The following is a 19087-nucleotide window of genomic DNA, read 5'->3' as shown; positions in this document are numbered from 1 at the left end:
TTTCTGCATCTTTTTGAGTGAGGAAGTGCCTGATTTGTTGAATTGATATTACATAGGTCGAAAAAGACAGTCCTTGAAATTGTTTTACATGGGAGTTAAATGACATATCCTGATCAAAAAAGACTCCCAGATTCTGTACAGTGGTGCTGGGGGCCAGCGCAATGCCATCCATAGTTACTTGTTACTTAATGACATAACTATCATTGGTTACACTTATGAAGTAACCTCTTATCATAATTTGTATTTTCTAAAAATCAAATCCTAATTCCACAATGAATCTAAACCCCAAGGCTGAACCTGGAAAACTGGACTTAGCATGAAGACTGAATCTTTCTAAAGCTAAAAAGTCCACCCACCAACATCTCTAATAAACACATTTGTTAAATCTGTACAAAGACTGAAATGTAAAAATGTTGTCTCATCAAACTTTCTGGGAAGAAAGAGGCACACACCCTCACAAAAGACCCATTAAAACAATAATGGTACTACCTGACACAGCAGAGGCCGAGGTATCCCGACTTTTAGTCCCCAGAATGGATCGAGCTCTCTGGTATCTTTCACTGGACACCCCTCCTCTTTAAATGCCCATTTCTTTCAAACCCCATGACGACACCATCAGGGTGATTTTGTCAGTCTCCGTCCACATCCACAGTAGTCTTCACACAACAGTCATCACAGTCTCACTCCTCATGAAGAGGAAACTCAAGTATTTCTATGCCATCTTACCTCTGCTAATACGGAGGTCAGTGGTTGTTGTTGCCAGGTTCGTCAGTGGAGATGCCTCGGTGGCATGATGACTGGATGCCTCAGAGGAACCGGAGCTCTTTCTGCTCCTCTTCCTGGGTTCCTCTGTTTCCTTAGACTTCCTCTTTCTGCTGGTCCCCTCAGAGGTGGTGCTGGAGGAGCTTTGGTTTGTCCGGCTCCTCTTGCTGGCTCTTTCAAGACTCTCCTCAGAGGTTGTCTTGGAAGTCTTGATTTTTCCATCTATTGTGCAGTCCTTTACTGCACAGACGATGGGGTCAGTGTGTCGCCCTGCATGAGCTGAAAAGTGTCTTTTTGTTTGCTCTATGTGCTAAAATATACTAAATATTAGTATACTGTGCATACTAACGTGTACTTGCATCCAGACTATAAAATAAAGAACCTAAACTACAACTAATTCTGTACTTCTAACACTTCAAGTTGCACCAAAGTTGATCTTAAGTTGTATGAAGTATACATTGTTTTTATTCACGAAAAAACATGTTTATTCATGGCCTCCATGTACTGAGGGGTTACATGTTTTTACTGTTTTTAAAGCTTGTTTTCTTCACTTTTATTGGGGCTTTCTTTCAAGTCAAATCCAGTTTCACAGTGTGAGGAGGAGTCAATGCAAAAGTCAGATGTCTTCCACCTCTACTTATCTGACTGCAGAGAGGAGGACAGAGAACAGTGGACACACAGTTGAACATGATGGACTATAGGACAGGACTGCTGCTGTTAACTATCTGCTGGGCAGGTGAAGATCTACACTCATCTTCATCTAATAGAGCTTTTATTTGTGTCATCAGCTGATTTCACTTGATGTCTTTTCTCCTCTTGACAGGTGTTGATGGTCAGACTCTGACACAATCTGAACCAGTGGTTAAAAGGCCTGGAGAATCTCACAGATTGACCTGTACAGGCTCTGGATTCACACTCAGTAGCCACCATATGAACTGGGTCAGACAGGCTCCTGGAAAAGGACTGGAGTGGGTTGCTTATATCAGTAGTAGCAGCAGCTACATCTACGACTCTGAGTCAGTGAAAGGCCGGTTTACCATCTCCAGAGACAACAGCAGACAGCAGGTGTATCTGCAGATGAACAGTCTGAAGACTGAAGACTCTGCTATTTATTATTGTGCTCGGCCGCCACAGTGACTGGAGTTGGTTGAGCAGCTGTACAAAAACCTGCAGTCCACATCTTTCAAGATGCAAGATTGCCTTTATTGCAACTGAGCATAACATGTCAATAAAATTTGCATTGCAACACCCATGTGAGAAAGATAAGAAAGATAATACGATAAAATAAAGATACTAGAATAAATAAACTAACATGCAGTCCAAAAGAGTGGTGAAACAACAATGTAAACACGGGAGCTACAAGCTCGGCACGCGCCGCCATCTTGGATCGTGATTTCAGGCAAATGGAGCCCAAGCATGAAGTATTATTTTAAGAGCATTTATGTTGTTTTAATTCTGTATTATTAGTTTCAATATTAATTCATTTATTTTATATTCTATATTTAGATTTTGTATTTTTTAAATGTTTCTGAGAAACATTTTGACTCAATATAAAACACATTAAAAACACAAAAAGGACTAATTGTTGACCACAGGGCCAAAGAGAGCACAACCATCTGGTTGCTGCAAGTAAACTTTGACAAAATATTTCTACAAATGAAAACACAATAATGTCTGTAAATGATGTGGAATCTAAAGTGAGTCATAATATGAGAGTGAAAAATAATGTTGCAGTTTCTTGTATAAAACCACTAGAGGGCAGTCAGTGTCAAGTTTCTCTCTCCTCTGTCACTAAAACAGACTATAAAGTTTGACTATAAGGTGTTTACCATCAGCAGTGAGTGCAGCTGCATCTGTCAGTGTCAGTTCATGTCAGCAGACAGGAAGTAGATCTCAAGATGAACAGCAGGAAGCCTGAAGGAGCTGCTGTTTATTCTCACAAACAAAGTCAATTTACTTGAATTCTACATATAGCTCTGGAAAAAATTTAGAGACCACTGCAGTTTTTTTCTAAAATCAGCATCTCTCCATGTATGACAGCCCTTTCATTCCAGTCTCTATTGAATTCCAACACAAGCACACCTCATTCTGCATAATGAGGTACTGATTAGGTCATCATCTGAACCAAATCTTATTTAACAAGGAAAAGTATAAAAACCACTGCTGTGGTCATCACTATTCTTTTGCATAGAGCCAACTGGATTGCAGGACAGTGCTAGTCCTCCCTCAAACGTGATTGCAATAAAAAAAACAACGACTGACGATGCCAAAAGAGTTGAAGAGAAAAGTTTTGAGTGAGGAAAAGAGGTTAAATTCTGGCTTTACTGGCAGAGGGATACAGTGAGCGTCTGGTTGCTTCCATCCTTAAAATTTCTACAACAGCTTGATCAGAACAAGGTCAAGCAGGAGACACTGAGGACAGCAAAGCTACAGACCGGCAGAGGGTGAAAACAACTCTCCACCGACCGGGATGGCCGTCAACTCATTCAAATGTCACTAAGCAACCATAGGATGACATCAAGTGACCTACAGAAAGAATGGCAAATGGCAGCTGGGGTGAAGTGCACGCAGAGCACGGTTTGAAACAGGCTCCTGGGGGCAGGGCTCAAGTCGTATAAAGCTAGAAAAAAGCCCTTCAGCAAGAAGAGCCAGGCTGAGGTTTGCAAAAGACCATAAGGATTGGACCACGGAGGGCTGCAGTAAGGTCGTCTTCTCTGATGAATTAGTGAATTTCTCCATTGTGAGATCAATAAAGTCTGATCTAAGTCTGATCAAATATAATCAAATCAAATTTTCAGCTTTGCCCAACACCTGGTCTTCTAATGGTTAGACAGAGACCTGGAGAGGCCAACAAGCCACGGTGTCTTGCACCCACTGTGAAATTTGATGGAGGCTCAGTGATGATCTTGGGGTGCTTCAGCAAGGCTGGCATTCATCTTTGTGAAGGACGCATGAATCAACAACAAGGTTATCCTGGAAAAAAACTTGCTTCCCTTTGCTCAGACAATGTTCCCCAACTCTGAGGATTGGTTTTTCCAGCAGGACAATGATCCATGCCACACAGCTAGTTCAATCAGGGTGTGGATGAAGGACCACCAGACCAAGACCCTGTCATGGCCCGATCAATCCCCAGACCTGAACCGCACTGAAAACCTCTGGAATGTGATCAAGAGGAAGATGGATGGTCACAAGCCATTAAACAAAGCTGAGCTGCTTGAATTTTTGCACCAGGAGCAGCATAAAGTCACCCAACAACAATGTGAAAGACTGGTGGAGAACATGCCAAAATGCATGAAAGCTCTGATTGAAAATCAGGGTAATTTCATCAAATATTGTTTCCTGAATCTTTTCCAAAGTCTTCTGAAGTTAAACATTAGTATTGTGTTGTTTAAAAATGATTATGAACTTTTTTCTTTGCAGTATTTGAGGTCTGAAAACACAACATCTTTTTTTTTTATTATTTTGACGATTTGTCATTTTCTGACAATAAATGTTCTAAATGACACATTTTAATTGGAATTTGGGAAGAATGTTGTTAGTGGTTTATAGAATAAAACAAAACTGTTCTTTTTACTCAAAAACAAACCTATAAACAGTAAAATCAGAGAAGCTGTTAATTTATATTTATGTAAGATATGTCTGACTGGACAATTTGTATCGGCTGAAAAACACGTTTATTCATGGCCTCCATGTACTGAGGGGTTACATGTTTTTACTGTTTTGAAAGCTTCATTAATATTCTCAGCAGTTTTCTTCACTTTAATTGAGGTTTTCTTTCCAGTCAAATCCAGTTCCACACTGTGAGGAGGAGTCAATGCAAAAGTCAGATGTCTTCCACCTCTACTTATCTGACTGCAGAGAGGAGGACAGAGAACAGTGGACACACAGTTGAACATGATGGACTATAGGACAGGACTGCTGCTGTTAACTATCTGCTGGGCAGGTGAAGATCTACACTCATCTTCATCTAATAGAGCTTTTATTTGTGTCATCAGCTGATTTCACTTGATGTCTTTTCTCCTCTTGACAGGTGTTGATGGTCAGACTCTGACACAATCTGAACCAGTGGTTAAAAGGCCTGGAGAATCTCACAGGTTGGCCTGTACAGGATCTGGATTCACATTCAGTGACTACGCTATGCACTGGATCAGACAGGCTCCTGGAAAAGGACTGGAGTGGGTTGCTTTTGTCAGTTATGGTGGTGGCACCACTTACTACTCTGAGTCAGTGAAAGGCCGGTTTACCATCTCCAGAGACAACAGCAGACAGCAGGTGTATCTGCAGATGAACAGTCTGAAGACTGAAGACTCTGCTGTTTATTATTGTGCTCGACAGGCACAGTGACTGGAGTTGGTTGAGCAGCTGTACAAAAACCTGCAGTCCTCATCTTTACTGAGCTGACAGATGAAATATTGATGTATATGTTGTCTTTTTCTTTTTGCCTTTTGTGAACACACACTTTTTCCTGTATAACATAAATTCATAAAAATTGTCCCTGAGAATTTAACAGTAAACATCAGAACAAAACAATAAAGCAGCTTTTAAAGCAGGCATGTCAAACTCATTCCATAAAGGGCCGTGTGGCTGCAGGTTTTTGTTCCAACCAAGGAGGAGCACACCAGGCTGGAATCAATTAATCAGTTGGTCTCAGTCTTCAGCTGATAACTAAGTGAACCCTTGATGTAGATTGGTTGGCCTGGTGTGCTCCTCCTTGGTTGGAACAAAAACCTGCAGCCACACGGCCCTTTATGGAATGAGTTTGACATGCCTGTTTTAAAGCATCACAATGATGACATCTTCATGAAGGCAAAAACAATAATCTGGCTGTTTAAATTATTGTCTCTGTGCCTTATGAATAAAGAAAATACTTCAGCTCCAGGACAACAGATCCGTTTTTCTCATTGATCTTAACTGACCGACTCTTGAACTCTGGACTGAACTTGAGTTGAAGACTCCTGCTTCTCATTTACTCTGGATGTGGTGATCCTTACATTTTATATCACAACAGTTGTTTGTGAGCCCGTTTGCATCTCTGATTTTAATGAAGATTTTTTTTGACAAAAAAAAATCTTCTTTAAGGGTCCATTAAAGTAATATTAGTTTAAGTTATCAACATCTGTTCTCCACTATAACTTGAGTGTAGACTTGTATTTTCACTGTACTGGACAGACTCAATATCTTCTGTGAGGAAACATGAGCACATTTTTGTGTGTATCGTGAAACTAATAAGTGAGCAATTCACTGAGTGAGTCATTTCAGATAAATTGTTGTTTTGATAATGAATATTTCACCTTCGGTTCGTATCTAACACACTGAAGCACAGCTGTTTTCCATGCAGGGATTAGTATTTTCACTCTGCACAGACAATATCAATACACAAAGTACTTGAAGTGGACATGATATAAACAGATGCCAATATAATTTACTCCAGTGAACAGAATCTTTTCCTGTTTCTCTCATGTGTCTCATGGCCTAATAAACAGATGTGTGACTGACTGAGTCTGATGATCTAATTTGACTGTGTACAGAATTAATTTATCATATAGATCAATATATAGAATTAACAAGGAAAACGAAATGTTTACTTCATGTATTATAAAATAATAATTCTGGATTGAACTATGAAGAACAGACTTTTTGACTACTTGCCAGGGTTCGGCGAACCTAATCGCTGATCACTCTCAAGACGGACCTGACCTCTTCTACTGGTGAGTGACATTAGATGAGCATATTTTCTGAATTCATTAACAAGTTGGGGGCCAGATGGCAAGCTTCAGTGTGTTGGATGTGGCCCACGGGCCCCAGGTTGATGATCACTGATGTAGAAGATGAACATGAGAGGACCAGGCATGGAGCCCTGGCGGACACCTTGGGGAAAAGAAATGGTGGGGGAGATGCAGTTGTTAATGTTGATGAACTGTTGCTTTTCTGTAAGATTTGACTAAAGACAGGAGAGAGCAGCACAGGTGATGTTGAGGGATGAATCAAGTTGCTTATATATTGACTTCTGCTTTTCTGAAAGAACTATGACAGGGACCTGAATACAAGGCATTTTAGAAAATTTGGATTAAAACATGTCAGACTGGCCTCAAATGTGCTGCTGACAGAAAAATGTAAAATTAACATTCACATTAAATGCACCCATTGATCCTTGAACTATATCTGATCATTCATGAGATTCCCACAGGGGCTGGACCCAAACCCTGGTGACACTGGGCATGAGTCAGTTGACATCTGAGCTTTAAATGCTCGTCATCTGACAAGACATGAAGCCTCTGAAAGTCAGTTTGTTTCCATAACATCCTGACTGAGACACATAGAACTGATTATTATCTGGATCATAACTGCATTAGTCAGGGAATCAGGAGTCTTCAGCCAACTGCATGGTGTCAAACAGCAACAAATGGTGCTTTCAGGAACAATCTAAAGTGTGTTTGTTAGAGATACAGGTTCTACCTTCTGTTGTGAGATGAAGAGATAAAGCTAAACATTTTATCTTCATTTTGACTCATTTAAATAGACTTGAGTCACCTGGATTACTATCACATGTGCATCATGAGCATGACACCTGTCATCAGAGCATCAGGGTTTACACACAGACTGATCTTTCTTCATGATTTCCCTGAAGCTGCTATAGTTAGCATTTAAAGTACTGGACCCAAAATGCCACACTTAGGTAGACAAAGCACAGGAGACAGGGTGCAAGTTACCAGTCTTTAAAGAACACTGAATCTAGCAACAACAGGCAGAGTAAGTGAATCTCCAAAGTAATGGTGAGGCTTGATGGCAAGGAGGCCAAACAGGGGGACATCCAATCCTTTTCCTAAGACACAGACAAACAGGGCATGGAGGCAAACAGGAAGGAGCAAGCACCTGAGCACAAAAACACAGGAGTCAGGAAGGCAGGCAAGCAGACAAGACTTAGTCAAGGTCTGGTAGGTACCACATGGAGAAACTGACAAATCAAAGAATATTGATTGAGGAACTAGTGCTTATATGCTGTTGCAGTAGGTGGGTCTTGGTTGCCTGATAGCGCACAGCTGCACTCAGGTGAGGAGGCAGAGCCCCACCTGTAGCCACGCCCTACAGGAGAACAGAGACACTTGACAGACAGGAGACAAAAAGAGAAGGAAAAACATAGATCTCCACAGAAACAGAACTAAATCAATCATTGGACAACAGCAAAATAAAATCAGTGCTCAGGTGAAATTACTACAGGTAAGTTATTTACATCCTCTGTCTCTGTGGTGAAGCTGAGCAAAGTTTACTGGTCATATGGGTGCAGCAGATCTGATGCTGCTGTCTGTGCACAACTCATAAAGGAGTGAACCTTGCAGCTCCTGGCTGGTCTGACTGTGTGTTGTTATTTGGCTGCTTTGTTGATTTTGATGAAGAAGTGACTCAATTTGAGAATTATTAGAAAAGTTTAAAGTTTAAAGACTGCAATTTCCCAGCTCGGGATAAATAAAGTATATCTATCTATCTTGACCGACCAGGATAGTCGCTTCATAATCATGAAACATTTATTCAGACGAGACAGACATGTGATGTTCAACTTCAATTCAGTTTTTTCCTCCCTGTGAGGAGGAGTCAATGCAAAAGTCAGATGTCTTCCACCTCTACTTATCTGACTGCAGAGAGGAGGACAGAGAACAGTGGACACACAGTTGAACATGATGGACTATAGGACAGGACTGCTGCTGTTAACTATCTGCTGGGCAGGTGAAGATCTGCACTCATCTTCATCTAAAAGAGCTTTTATTTGTGTCATCAGCTGATTTCACTTGATGTGTTTTCTCCTCTTGACAGGTGTTGATGGTCAGACTCTGACAGAATCTGAACCAGTGGTTAAAAGGCCTGGAGAATCTCACAGATTGACCTGTACAGCCTCTGGATTAACATTTGACAGCCGTGCCATGCACTGGATCAGACAGGCTCCTGGAAAAGGACTGGAGTGGGTTGCTGAAATAAGCAGTCGCAACAACCCTTCCTACTCTGAGTCAGTGAAAGGACGGTTTACCGTCTCCAGAGACAACAGCAGACAGCAGGTGTATCTGCAGATGAACAGTCTGAAGACTGAAGACTCTGCTGTTTATTATTGTGCTCGGCCGCCACAGTGACTGGAGTTGGTTGAGCAGCTGTACAAAAACCTGCAGTCCACATCTTTCAAGATGCAAGATTGCCTTTATTGCAACTGAGCATAACATGTCAATAAAATTTGCATTGCAACACCCATGTGAGAAAGATAAGAAAGATAATACGATAAAATAAAGATACTAGAATAAATAAACTAACATGCAGTCCAAAAGAGTGGTGAAACAACAATGTAAACACGGGAGCTACAAGCTCGGCACGCGCCGCCATCTTGGATCGTGATTTCAGGCAAATGGAGCCCAAGCATGAAGTATTATTTTAAGAGCATTTATGTTGTTTTAATTCTGTATTATTAGTTTCAATATTAATTCATTTATTTTATATTCTATATTTAGATTTTGTATTTTTTAAATGTTTCTGAGAAACATTTTGACTCAATATAAAACACATTAAAAACACAAAAAGGACTAATTGTTGACCACAGGGCCAAAGAGAGCACAACCATCTGGTTGCTGCAAGTAAACTTTGACAAAATATTTCTACAAATGAAAACACAATAATGTCTGTAAATGATGTGGAATCTAAAGTGAGTCATAATATGAGAGTGAAAAATAATGTTGCAGTTTCTTGTATAAAACCACTAGAGGGCAGTCAGTGTCAAGTTTCTCTCTCCTCTGTCACTAAAACAGACTATAAAGTTTGACTATAAGGTGTTTACCATCAGCAGTGAGTGCAGCTGCATCTGTCAGTGTCAGTTCATGTCAGCAGACAGGAAGTAGATCTCAAGATGAACAGCAGGAAGCCTGAAGGAGCTGCTGCTCTTGAGTCTGCAAACACTGAATCCATTCAAAGTCTTTCATGCAAAGCAGCAACATCAGACTGAAGTTTTCAGTCTTTTGACATGATCCTGGCTGCTGTCACTGTATTTCTCTCTGCAGCAAATACAGTCAGTAAGAACAGGAAGTGAGCAAAGAAATGAATCAATAAATGGTGCAGATACAACAAAGCTGTGCTCATTTGTTTGAAGTGAATCATGAATGTGATGTAGGAGGTGCTGACATGTAGCATACAAAACATGAGCCGACCTGAACAAGAAGCCCTCAGTGCCTGAACACTTGTAACACGAAGCCACCAGAGGAGGAGCCCTCAGACCACAAATGATTTCAACACCAGTTCACTGTTACAGTCAAGAGACAAACACACTTTAGAGTTTAGAAAAAGTTTCTTCATTTAATTCAACAGCATCACTTCAAATAGTTGGATGTTGTCATAACTGACACATTATTGTTGGTTTTCCCAAAGTGAAAAATGAAACACTTTGACACATAATTAAACATGAAATATTTATAGTCATGAAATGAATTCAGTTGACATCTGAGCTTTAAATGCTCGTCATCTGACACGACATGAAGCCTCTGAAAGTCAGTTTGTTTCCATAACATCCTCACTGATAAATATAGAACTGATTATTATCTGGATCATAACTTCATTAGCCAGTGAATCAGGAGTCTTTAGCCAACTTCATGGTGTCAAACTGCAAAAAATTGTGCTTTCAAGAACAATCTAAAGTGTGTTTGTGAGAGATTCAAGTTCCACCTTCTGTTTGTGAGATGAAGAGAAAAAGCTGAACATTTCATCTTCATTTTGACTCATTTAAATAGACTTTAGTCAGCGGATTTACTGTCATCAGTATGTAAATTAGCCTCCTTGTGTGTTGCCTCATAAAGAAGTGAAGTGTGTGTGTGTGTGTGTGTGTGTCAGTGAGAGGACAGAAGAGCTCACATCAGTTCAGCTTCAACATCAACCATGTTCTCTGCAGCTGTGATACTGCTGCTGGCAGCTGGATCCTGTGAGGAGCTTTCAGTGGATTCACACTAATAAACACATTAGAAACAGTGAATACATGAATGATGGAGATAATGTTGATTTCTGTTTTCACAGGTGTGAACAGTATTGATCTCATCCAGCCAGACTCCATGGTTGTGCAGCCTGGACAGTCTTTGACCATCACCTGTCAGGTCTCTGGTTAGTCTTTGACTGATAACAGCTATGCAACAGGTTGGATCAGACAGCGTGAAGGAAAACTAATGGACTGGATTTGTCATCGGTGGGGTGGAGGAAACTTTTACCAAAATAATGCTCTGAAGAACAAGTTCCTTTACCACACACACACTTCGACAAGCTCGGTGACATTAACAGGACAGAATCTGCAGCCTGAGGACACAGCTGTTTATTACTGTGTACGAGGCTCCACAGTGATACAAACCACCAACAGACCTGCACAAAAACACAGTCACCATGAGACTCAACCACACACACGTTCTACAGTTAATATAGTTAAAGTATTGAGTAGAGTGTGTGTGACCACTTACTTCCTGACAGAGAAGCTGTCGAGTGTTTAAATTATTTGACTGGAAGCCCAAAAAAAGAGTTGAAGAAGTTTGACTTTCCCTCACTTCAAGGACATGATTCATTTGAACATTTTGTATCTGTGTATCATGATGCTGAGACGATATTAAATTATGAAACGATTTTAAAAGACTGTTTCATGCAAAGTGAAACTAAGATAAACAGAACCCATTTCCATTCAAAGACATCAACAAATAATTTGGCTATGAAAATAAACCTGTCAGCTGATCTTTCAAGATTTTAAGGCTCTCCTCAGAGAAACATTTTGGCCCCGACTAAAACATCAATGACATCAATATATTTTATAAATATTTATATAGTTTTAATAGTTCAAATATCTCAAAAGATTCAAGACTCAAAGGTTTAATGTAAATGTACAGGGAGGTGCAAATGATTCACAGAGGAAGATTTATACTATTGTTTCAACACATTTACTGCCTAACTCTTGAATATTTTACAAATTTAAATTGGAAATACTGTTTTGTTTTCAAACAGTAAAGGTTTTACAGTTTCATTCAGCATTACGGTCTGAATATATGATGGTTGCCATAATTTAGTGGGCTGTTGCTGCATCGATATATTGTTATATAAGTTAAAACATAAAAGTTAAATAAAGTTATTTTGAAGTTATTTTTGGTTTCATTTCTTCGCATTAAATATATACATAAACCATGTCATGGTATACAGTATTAATGGCATGAAAAGATGGATTATAAATTAAAAGCAATGATAAACAGAAAGTAAAGATAATGCAAAATTCAAATTCAGCAACTTGTAATGTTAAATATCTCTTTGTTCATTAGAATTTAAGTTTTGTTTCATTCTTACCCACTGCCGACAGTACAGCCCCCCTGAGTCTCCAGTGCACCAGACAGTGTTTGGTTTTTGTATGAGTGTTTTTCACTGTGATGGGCTGGTGGGCACTGAGATATAGATCCATACAAAAACCTGAGAGCAATAATCTTACACTCTCCCGCTGTTAGGATGGATAGAAAGAACAGGACAAAGCATTTCTCAGTGGAAAATGAGGTAAAAACTGTATTTATCATTTTTAATAAGCAGATTAGTTGTTAAAAGGTCAGTAATTAGTAGTTTAAAGTCACACTTGGTGCACAGATGTAAATGTTGTCTTCTAGTTAATCTTAACTTTAAGAACTGATTGAGAATCAGCACAGAACACATGTTCACAGGGTGACACCAGGGTGGAATACTGACCAGGATTTCTGTTTATTTCAGACACTTATTGAGGTTTTAACACATTATTCTGCTACGTCAGGTTTTTGTTCAAGCAGTGAATGGAGATGCAGCACTGTGATGGTTTGACGTCTGGGGTCGTGGGACTAAAGTCACAGTTTCTTCAGGTAAGTCCCTCATAAACTTCGTATTTTCAGTGACTGGTTTATTTTGCTCTTTAAATGTGATTATTGGTTGTCAAGTTGAACTTGCGGTCTTATTTGGGTTTACGCTGATGTTGGACAGAGTCGTGAACACAGCAGACAGATGTTTTTGACGCAGCTGTTTCTTAGAAAGAGCTTCGTTGGCATTATCACTGAATGCTTTGTTTTTATCTCAGATTTTATTCTGCTGGATTGTGATTGTTGATCATGAAGAGTCTGCATCTTTTTACTCACATTAATCTTCAAAACATGTTTTATGACTGTGGATATTGATCATACCCCACCATACCTGCCTTCTAATAAGACGTTACCATAAATCTGAACATAGGAATATAGATTCTGTTTGTGTGTTTAAATGCAGTGTCAATAAGTGTTTCACTGGAACAACTGAACAACAACATAATTAAGTACATATTTTATATAGTATGTAGTTTATATAGTGACGACTCCACAGGGACAGCTGCCTTTTTCAAGTTTTCTAGGAATCATTTCACATCAGGTGATCTGTAATTCTTCCAGCAACTTTATCATGTTTTTAGATTTACTGTTAAAAAGAAGGGGGGGAACGTAATGCTCATCAAATTCAACATCATATATGAATAATTTTTATTAAAATCATTAATTAAGATCTTGATTTGACAGGACAGTGCAGTGGTTTGGTTTTAAATGTGTTCAGAAGCTGTTATATTAACATGCTCAGCTGCAGTCTGCACCCTTTTGTCAACATAATAATAATAATAATAATAATAATAATAATAATAATAATAATGTTTCTTTGTCACTTGCCTATATCGTAGAAACTGGCTACCACCATAGTTGCCAGTGCGCAAACTTGTTGATGATTCAGGTCATCCATTGTAGAAATAAATTCCTTTTGAATTGAAATGTGTATTTTCAAAGATCTTTAGGACAAACTGGGCTTTGTTCCTTTAACAATTAAACAACAATTCAGCTTTCAGTGTCTGACATGCTCAAATATATAATAAACAATGGGTGGCGTTTTCATCTTTAAAATGCTTTTTAATGTTAAACCCAAAGTGTTCACTGTTACATAAATGAATACGGCATCATAAAAAATAATTTGCAATGATCATAAATAAATAATAATAATGAGCTGAACTTTAAACCTTTATTGAATGAGCTCAGAATTTAATGATTAAATCACATAATTTATATTTATTTGTGTGATTATTAATTAAATGAACACTTTGGCTTTCCATATGTTAATTCTGAGGTTTAAAGATTGAACCAATCTTCAGTTTTTAAATTAGTAATTGATTATCTGTGATATTAAAATGTATTCCTCATCAAAATGATCTTTTGGGCTGATGTCTCTGTCTCATTTTCCATTTACCATTAAATTACCATTAACTTATTTGGCATTATTGAGTAAACATGAGCCATTCAGTAAGTATTTGAAGATGATTTAGAAAAACACGTCTTTGCTGCTGGGAAAAGATGAAGATCATTTAATGTTTCAGCAGCAGCATTTTAACATAAACAACGACACTGGTTCTGTTTGTGGCATTGTTAGAATGATTACGTGGTCATACAGAAAACAAAGGAGCATGTTCTTCTCACTAATGATATTTGTAGTTAGCTTTTAAACAAGTTTTTGATCATCTGTGCTCTTAAATTGACCAGTTTTGGTCTTGACATGTTTCCTCTTTCACAGGAACAGCTGTATCACCAACTCTGTTCCCTTTGGTTCAGTGCACACCTGGACCTGATGATAAAATCACTGTTGGCTGTCTTGCACGCGACTTCTTCCCCAGAAGTCTTACTTTTCAGTGGACCGATGCCAGTGGGACCAGCCTGACTTCTGTACAATATCCTCCAGCTGAGAAGAACAACAAATATACAGAAGTCAGTTTGGTCCAAGTATCAAAATCTGACTGGGATTCAAAGTCATTTAATTGTTCTGTGACTCACCCTGGAGGCCCAAACAGTGTGAAACTGGAAAGTACGTGATTTTCATCTGACTATCATGGTTCTCTTATGTCTACGAGTCCTCATGCATCACCTTGTTCATCTTGTTTGTATTTTAAAATGTTCAGTAATAATTTCTGCTTCTCATGTTTGTCCTCATCTGTTTGGTATTTTACATTCTTTTATTAGAATTCAAAAAATGAATAATTATGCGCTGATGTCAATTAAAATGTGAATCTCAGTTTGTTCCTTTTCTTCCTCATACTTAGAGGCTTCATTCCCTCCAAAGGTCACTTTGCTATCAGTGCCAAGCGGAGACACTCAGGCTCTGGTGTGCACAATTGAGGATTTTCTTCCAAAAGAATTGTCAGTCAAATGGAAAAAAGGTGCAAACTATGTAACTGACTTCAGTACATGGGACTCCAAAGCAACTGGAGACTCATATTCAGCTGTCAGTGTCCTGAAGGTCAAGAAAACAGACTGGGACAGTAAAGCTGTTTACACGTGTGAGGTGACGCACAAAGAAATAACATATACAAAGAAGGTGTCTAAAGGTACGGGGCTCCTACACACATGACATAATACTACTGTACTTTCACTCAGAGTCAGCTCTTATTGGTATAATAGGACACAGTATGAGAGTGTTTGCTGCTGTACTGTATTTCCAGATGTTAAGAAATGCTTTTCTCTGTTGCTCTCATTGACGTAGCTCCTATCACAGTGACACTGAACCGACCAAGCCCCAAAGACATTTTCAGCAACAAGCAGGCAAAGCTGGAGTGTATCGTTACTGGACAAGATAAGACCAGTGTGGATGAAACTAAAATCACTTGGCAGATTGATGGACAGAATGTGATTGACTCCATCACTGAATCAACAATGAATAGAGACGGTCAGCACATCAAAACCAGCATGATGACACGGAGTCGCGCCGAGTGGCAGAGAATCAACAAAGTACGCTGTTCTGCCGCTAGAGACGATGTGGCTCCAGTTATTCAAGATCTGATGGTCCAGCTAGGAGGTATGTTACTGAGTGATGGAGACTGATTGGTAGAACACAAACGCGTAAGTCTGGAGAGGTTGGCCACCCTACAGACACAAACATGTTATGTAAAGCAAGCATAAAACTTACACATGAACCTCCTTTGTAAACTGAGAATCTCTTTCAGATGGAAGGAAGCCAAAAGTGACGGTCCACGTCCTCCCAGAGAATGTCATCAACCAAGAGGACCCAGCTGAGGTCACTCTGGTGTGTCTGGTCTCCAGTCCTGTGCTGCAGGATTACTACATCGCCTGGTCAGAACATATTACACAAAACACCGGTCTCTATGTGGATGGCATTAACTCCCCCCCGCAGAAGACCCAACATGGCTACTCAGTCACAAGTGTTTACACCACCACCAAGGAAAAGTGGAGCAGTTGGAAATTCGAGTGCAACGTCTGGCCTGCTGGCAGCAATGACTCCGTGAGAGAAGAAGTGTCAAAGGCCTAGGGTAACTCGGTTGAATGTAAAAAATAGAAGATTCAGCTTAAATGTGGTCTTCTGTGCTCATGTGTTGTTCTGTCGCTGCCATGGGAACCTGTGCACTCTGTGCTGTCATCAGTCTTTGTGATTGTAGAAGTGAGAGTCAACATGTCAGTTTAGTTCTGTTTGTAGTCGTGTCGTGTCTTTGTCACAGTGTCAAACAGCTTGAGAAGTGTGCTGACTGTTTCAAATAAATGTTGCATGGAGACACTTGTGTTACACGTTCATGAATGGCTTCAATGTCTGAAAACAAGCTGAAAATCAAGCACAAAGTCGTAGAAGTATACTGTGCTGGTCCACCGTTCACCTGGAGAAACGTCCACACAATATGTGATCAAAGAGGGAATAATGCTCGCTTCCAGTTTATGAGAACTATTCAAGAGAGAAAAAGACGTCTATGAGATATCTTAAAACACACACACACACACACACACACACACACACAAACACAGAGAGAGAGAGAGAGAGAGAGAGAGAGAGCTCATCTAACCACCTGTACCTTCCTCTTCTTAGATTTTGCTCCAGTTTCAAAGATGAGTTTTGCTCTGAGCTGCACAGATGATGTCATTGAAGAGGATGAGCTCAGCAGTCTGTGGTCCACAACCTCCTCCTTCATATTCCTCTTCATATCCACTCTCGTCTATAGCATGATATTCAGCCTGCTCAAGGTAAACATGCAGGCCGGATCTGCGTTTCAGTTCAGCTCAGCACTGACGGCTACAAGCTCTCAAATAAAGCCCAGTCAGTGATTCACTCGTCTTTGCATAGTTTTTCCATGGGTGCGAAAGTTTCTTCTCATCTTCACAGACGAGACTGTGCAGGAGAAGAAAAGACTTTAAACTGTCCACAGATATTCATGAGAAAGTTAGAGATTTTCTGTCTGTGCTTGTGGTGCCAACTGTTCCAGGTTTGTCCACTTTGTGCAGCGCCCATGATCATGACAAAGCAGACCCCTGTCATGTAAATGAATCTTAATTAAGTTAGACAAAAGACACAAAAATAAGACAAATGAAATATGTCATTGATTATCAGCATCTGAAAAGTTAACTGCCACCAAATGATTCTTTCTGACTGGAGAATCTGGCTACAACATACTCATGTTAAAGCAAGAAGAACTGTGATATTCCAGGTTTATTGTGCTGTTTTTAATGGACATTGCATCACTTTCCGTTCACCAGCTCTGTTCTGAGCACAGTTTATTGGACAGTCAACCAGCTCATGTGTGACTGATGAACATTTAGCAGAAGCAGAGTGAAGAGCGTCTCCAACCACAGAAAGTGTGCTGCTTTGTGTGTTTTAAACGCTCCACCGCACATACAGAAATATTCACAATTTCATGAACTACATGAAACACACGACAGAGGCCGTGTTTCAGTAACAGTTCACAGGTAGTTACAGTGTCCTGCTGTATGAAGATAAAGCTTTTGATGCAAGGTCATGAAAAATATTCTTAAACTAAACCAAGCATCCAGTCCAACAGTTAATATAATTGTGACAGAACATCAGTCGCCTGCAGCAAATCTGCTCTACTGAAGACACAGAGATCATTAGAGTGTCAATTCTCCAGCTGGGTGAAACTCCAGATTCAACTGATCAATCAAACCTCAGCAATGTTTCACAATCTGTATTTGACAAGTGAACATAATACATACTTTTTTCATTCATGGTGTTTCTTTTTTTTTTTCAGATGAAGAGACAATAAAGGATGAGATGGAAGCACAGCACAGACGATATCAGGTCTTCATTTGTTTTTGTCTTTTCCATCAAACCATTTCCATCATTGATAATCTCATGCACATCTTCTAAATCAAATGGTTGTCATATATAATGACTAACTCAGTCACTGAAAGTAGATTTCTCTGGAACATTTGGAATAAATGAAGAAATGAATTATTTCCATCAATAAATGTGGGTTCTGCTGTTACGTCTTGATTTTAAAAGTTACTTTTCTTCAACACCTTAAGTGTCATTAAAACTTGTTCATGAAGTGTTGGATTAACTTTTCACTGATATGTAAATAACAAATCATACTGTAGTAGAAATAGAAATATTCTGTTTGTGGTTTGCATTTTGTGATTTGACTAGAAATCTTTGCTTTTCATGTTTGGTCATTTTGTATCATGTTTGCTTTCATCATTAATTCAATAGATATGATACTTCTAATAAATAAGATTTGGAGTATAAATATGAGTGATGGTGTTCTTCATATAAACATCTCAAGCTTTTGATGATTTTATTGTCGTTTGAGTCACAACACAGGGATCTAAGAACATCTGAAATAACACCACATCAACTCAACAAACCGTAAACTTCTGTTATCAGTTAAGCTCTGAAGGTTTTTCAATTTCCTGCCGTTTCTAAACATATCATCTTTAGAGAGTCACTTCCCCCGTCTCTCTGCACCTCTGGGACCACACCTGTACAAGTGAAACTCTGCAGAAACCGTCAGGGCTACAAATAAACTTCCTCGAAGTAAGACACTCATCTCTCACTGCATATATTTGCATGTCAGCGTGAATCCAGGCGTGAAGTGGCCGACGCGCACACAGCAGACACTCGTCCTCACAGACATCCTGAGCAGTTTCACTACATGTGAAGCACCGCGATGAAGCAGCATAAATGAACAGAGATTTGAAACACACAGAATTACAAGCTCATCAAACAATATAACAGTAACTGCAGGGCATGCAGGGTACAGACAGACCAGATACAGTACAAAAATATGTGTGTATTCTAGTTGTTTGTTTTGCTGTATGTGTGAGCAGAGCTGGTCGTACATGGTGGACATCGATGACAGTTTCATATTAGAGTTCTTCTTGGTATCTATAACATCATGGCAGCAGACAGAAGCCTTTGCGATCTTGTGTGATGAGTTTTGCCTTGTCACTTGTTCCTTTCAGTTGTCTGAGTGGTGTCACTCATTGTCTCTGCTTGTCTGACTGGGACATTATAAGAGGAGGCAGAGTGGACC

General features: G+C 39.5%; 1 gene segment (V, D, J or C); it reads left to right on the top strand.

Moving 5' to 3' along the window:
- The first annotated feature begins 1441 nt into the window (after nucleotides 1-1441).
- The window catches only part of LOC121620879, a 231598-nt gene continuing 213952 nt past the window's right edge, over nucleotides 1442-19087 (top strand). Inside the window, 2 exon segments of the C gene segment in view lie at nucleotides 1442-1498; nucleotides 1586-1886. Coding sequence covers nucleotides 1450-1498; nucleotides 1586-1886 — 350 coding nt within the window.

This window comes from Chelmon rostratus, chromosome 17 (genome assembly GCF_017976325.1).
Source record: "Chelmon rostratus isolate fCheRos1 chromosome 17, fCheRos1.pri, whole genome shotgun sequence".
In the NCBI taxonomy this organism is placed as follows: Eukaryota; Metazoa; Chordata; class Actinopteri; order Chaetodontiformes; family Chaetodontidae; genus Chelmon; species Chelmon rostratus.
The sequence above is the reverse complement of the archived record's forward strand: the minus strand, read 5'-3'. Positions and strand labels throughout refer to the sequence as shown.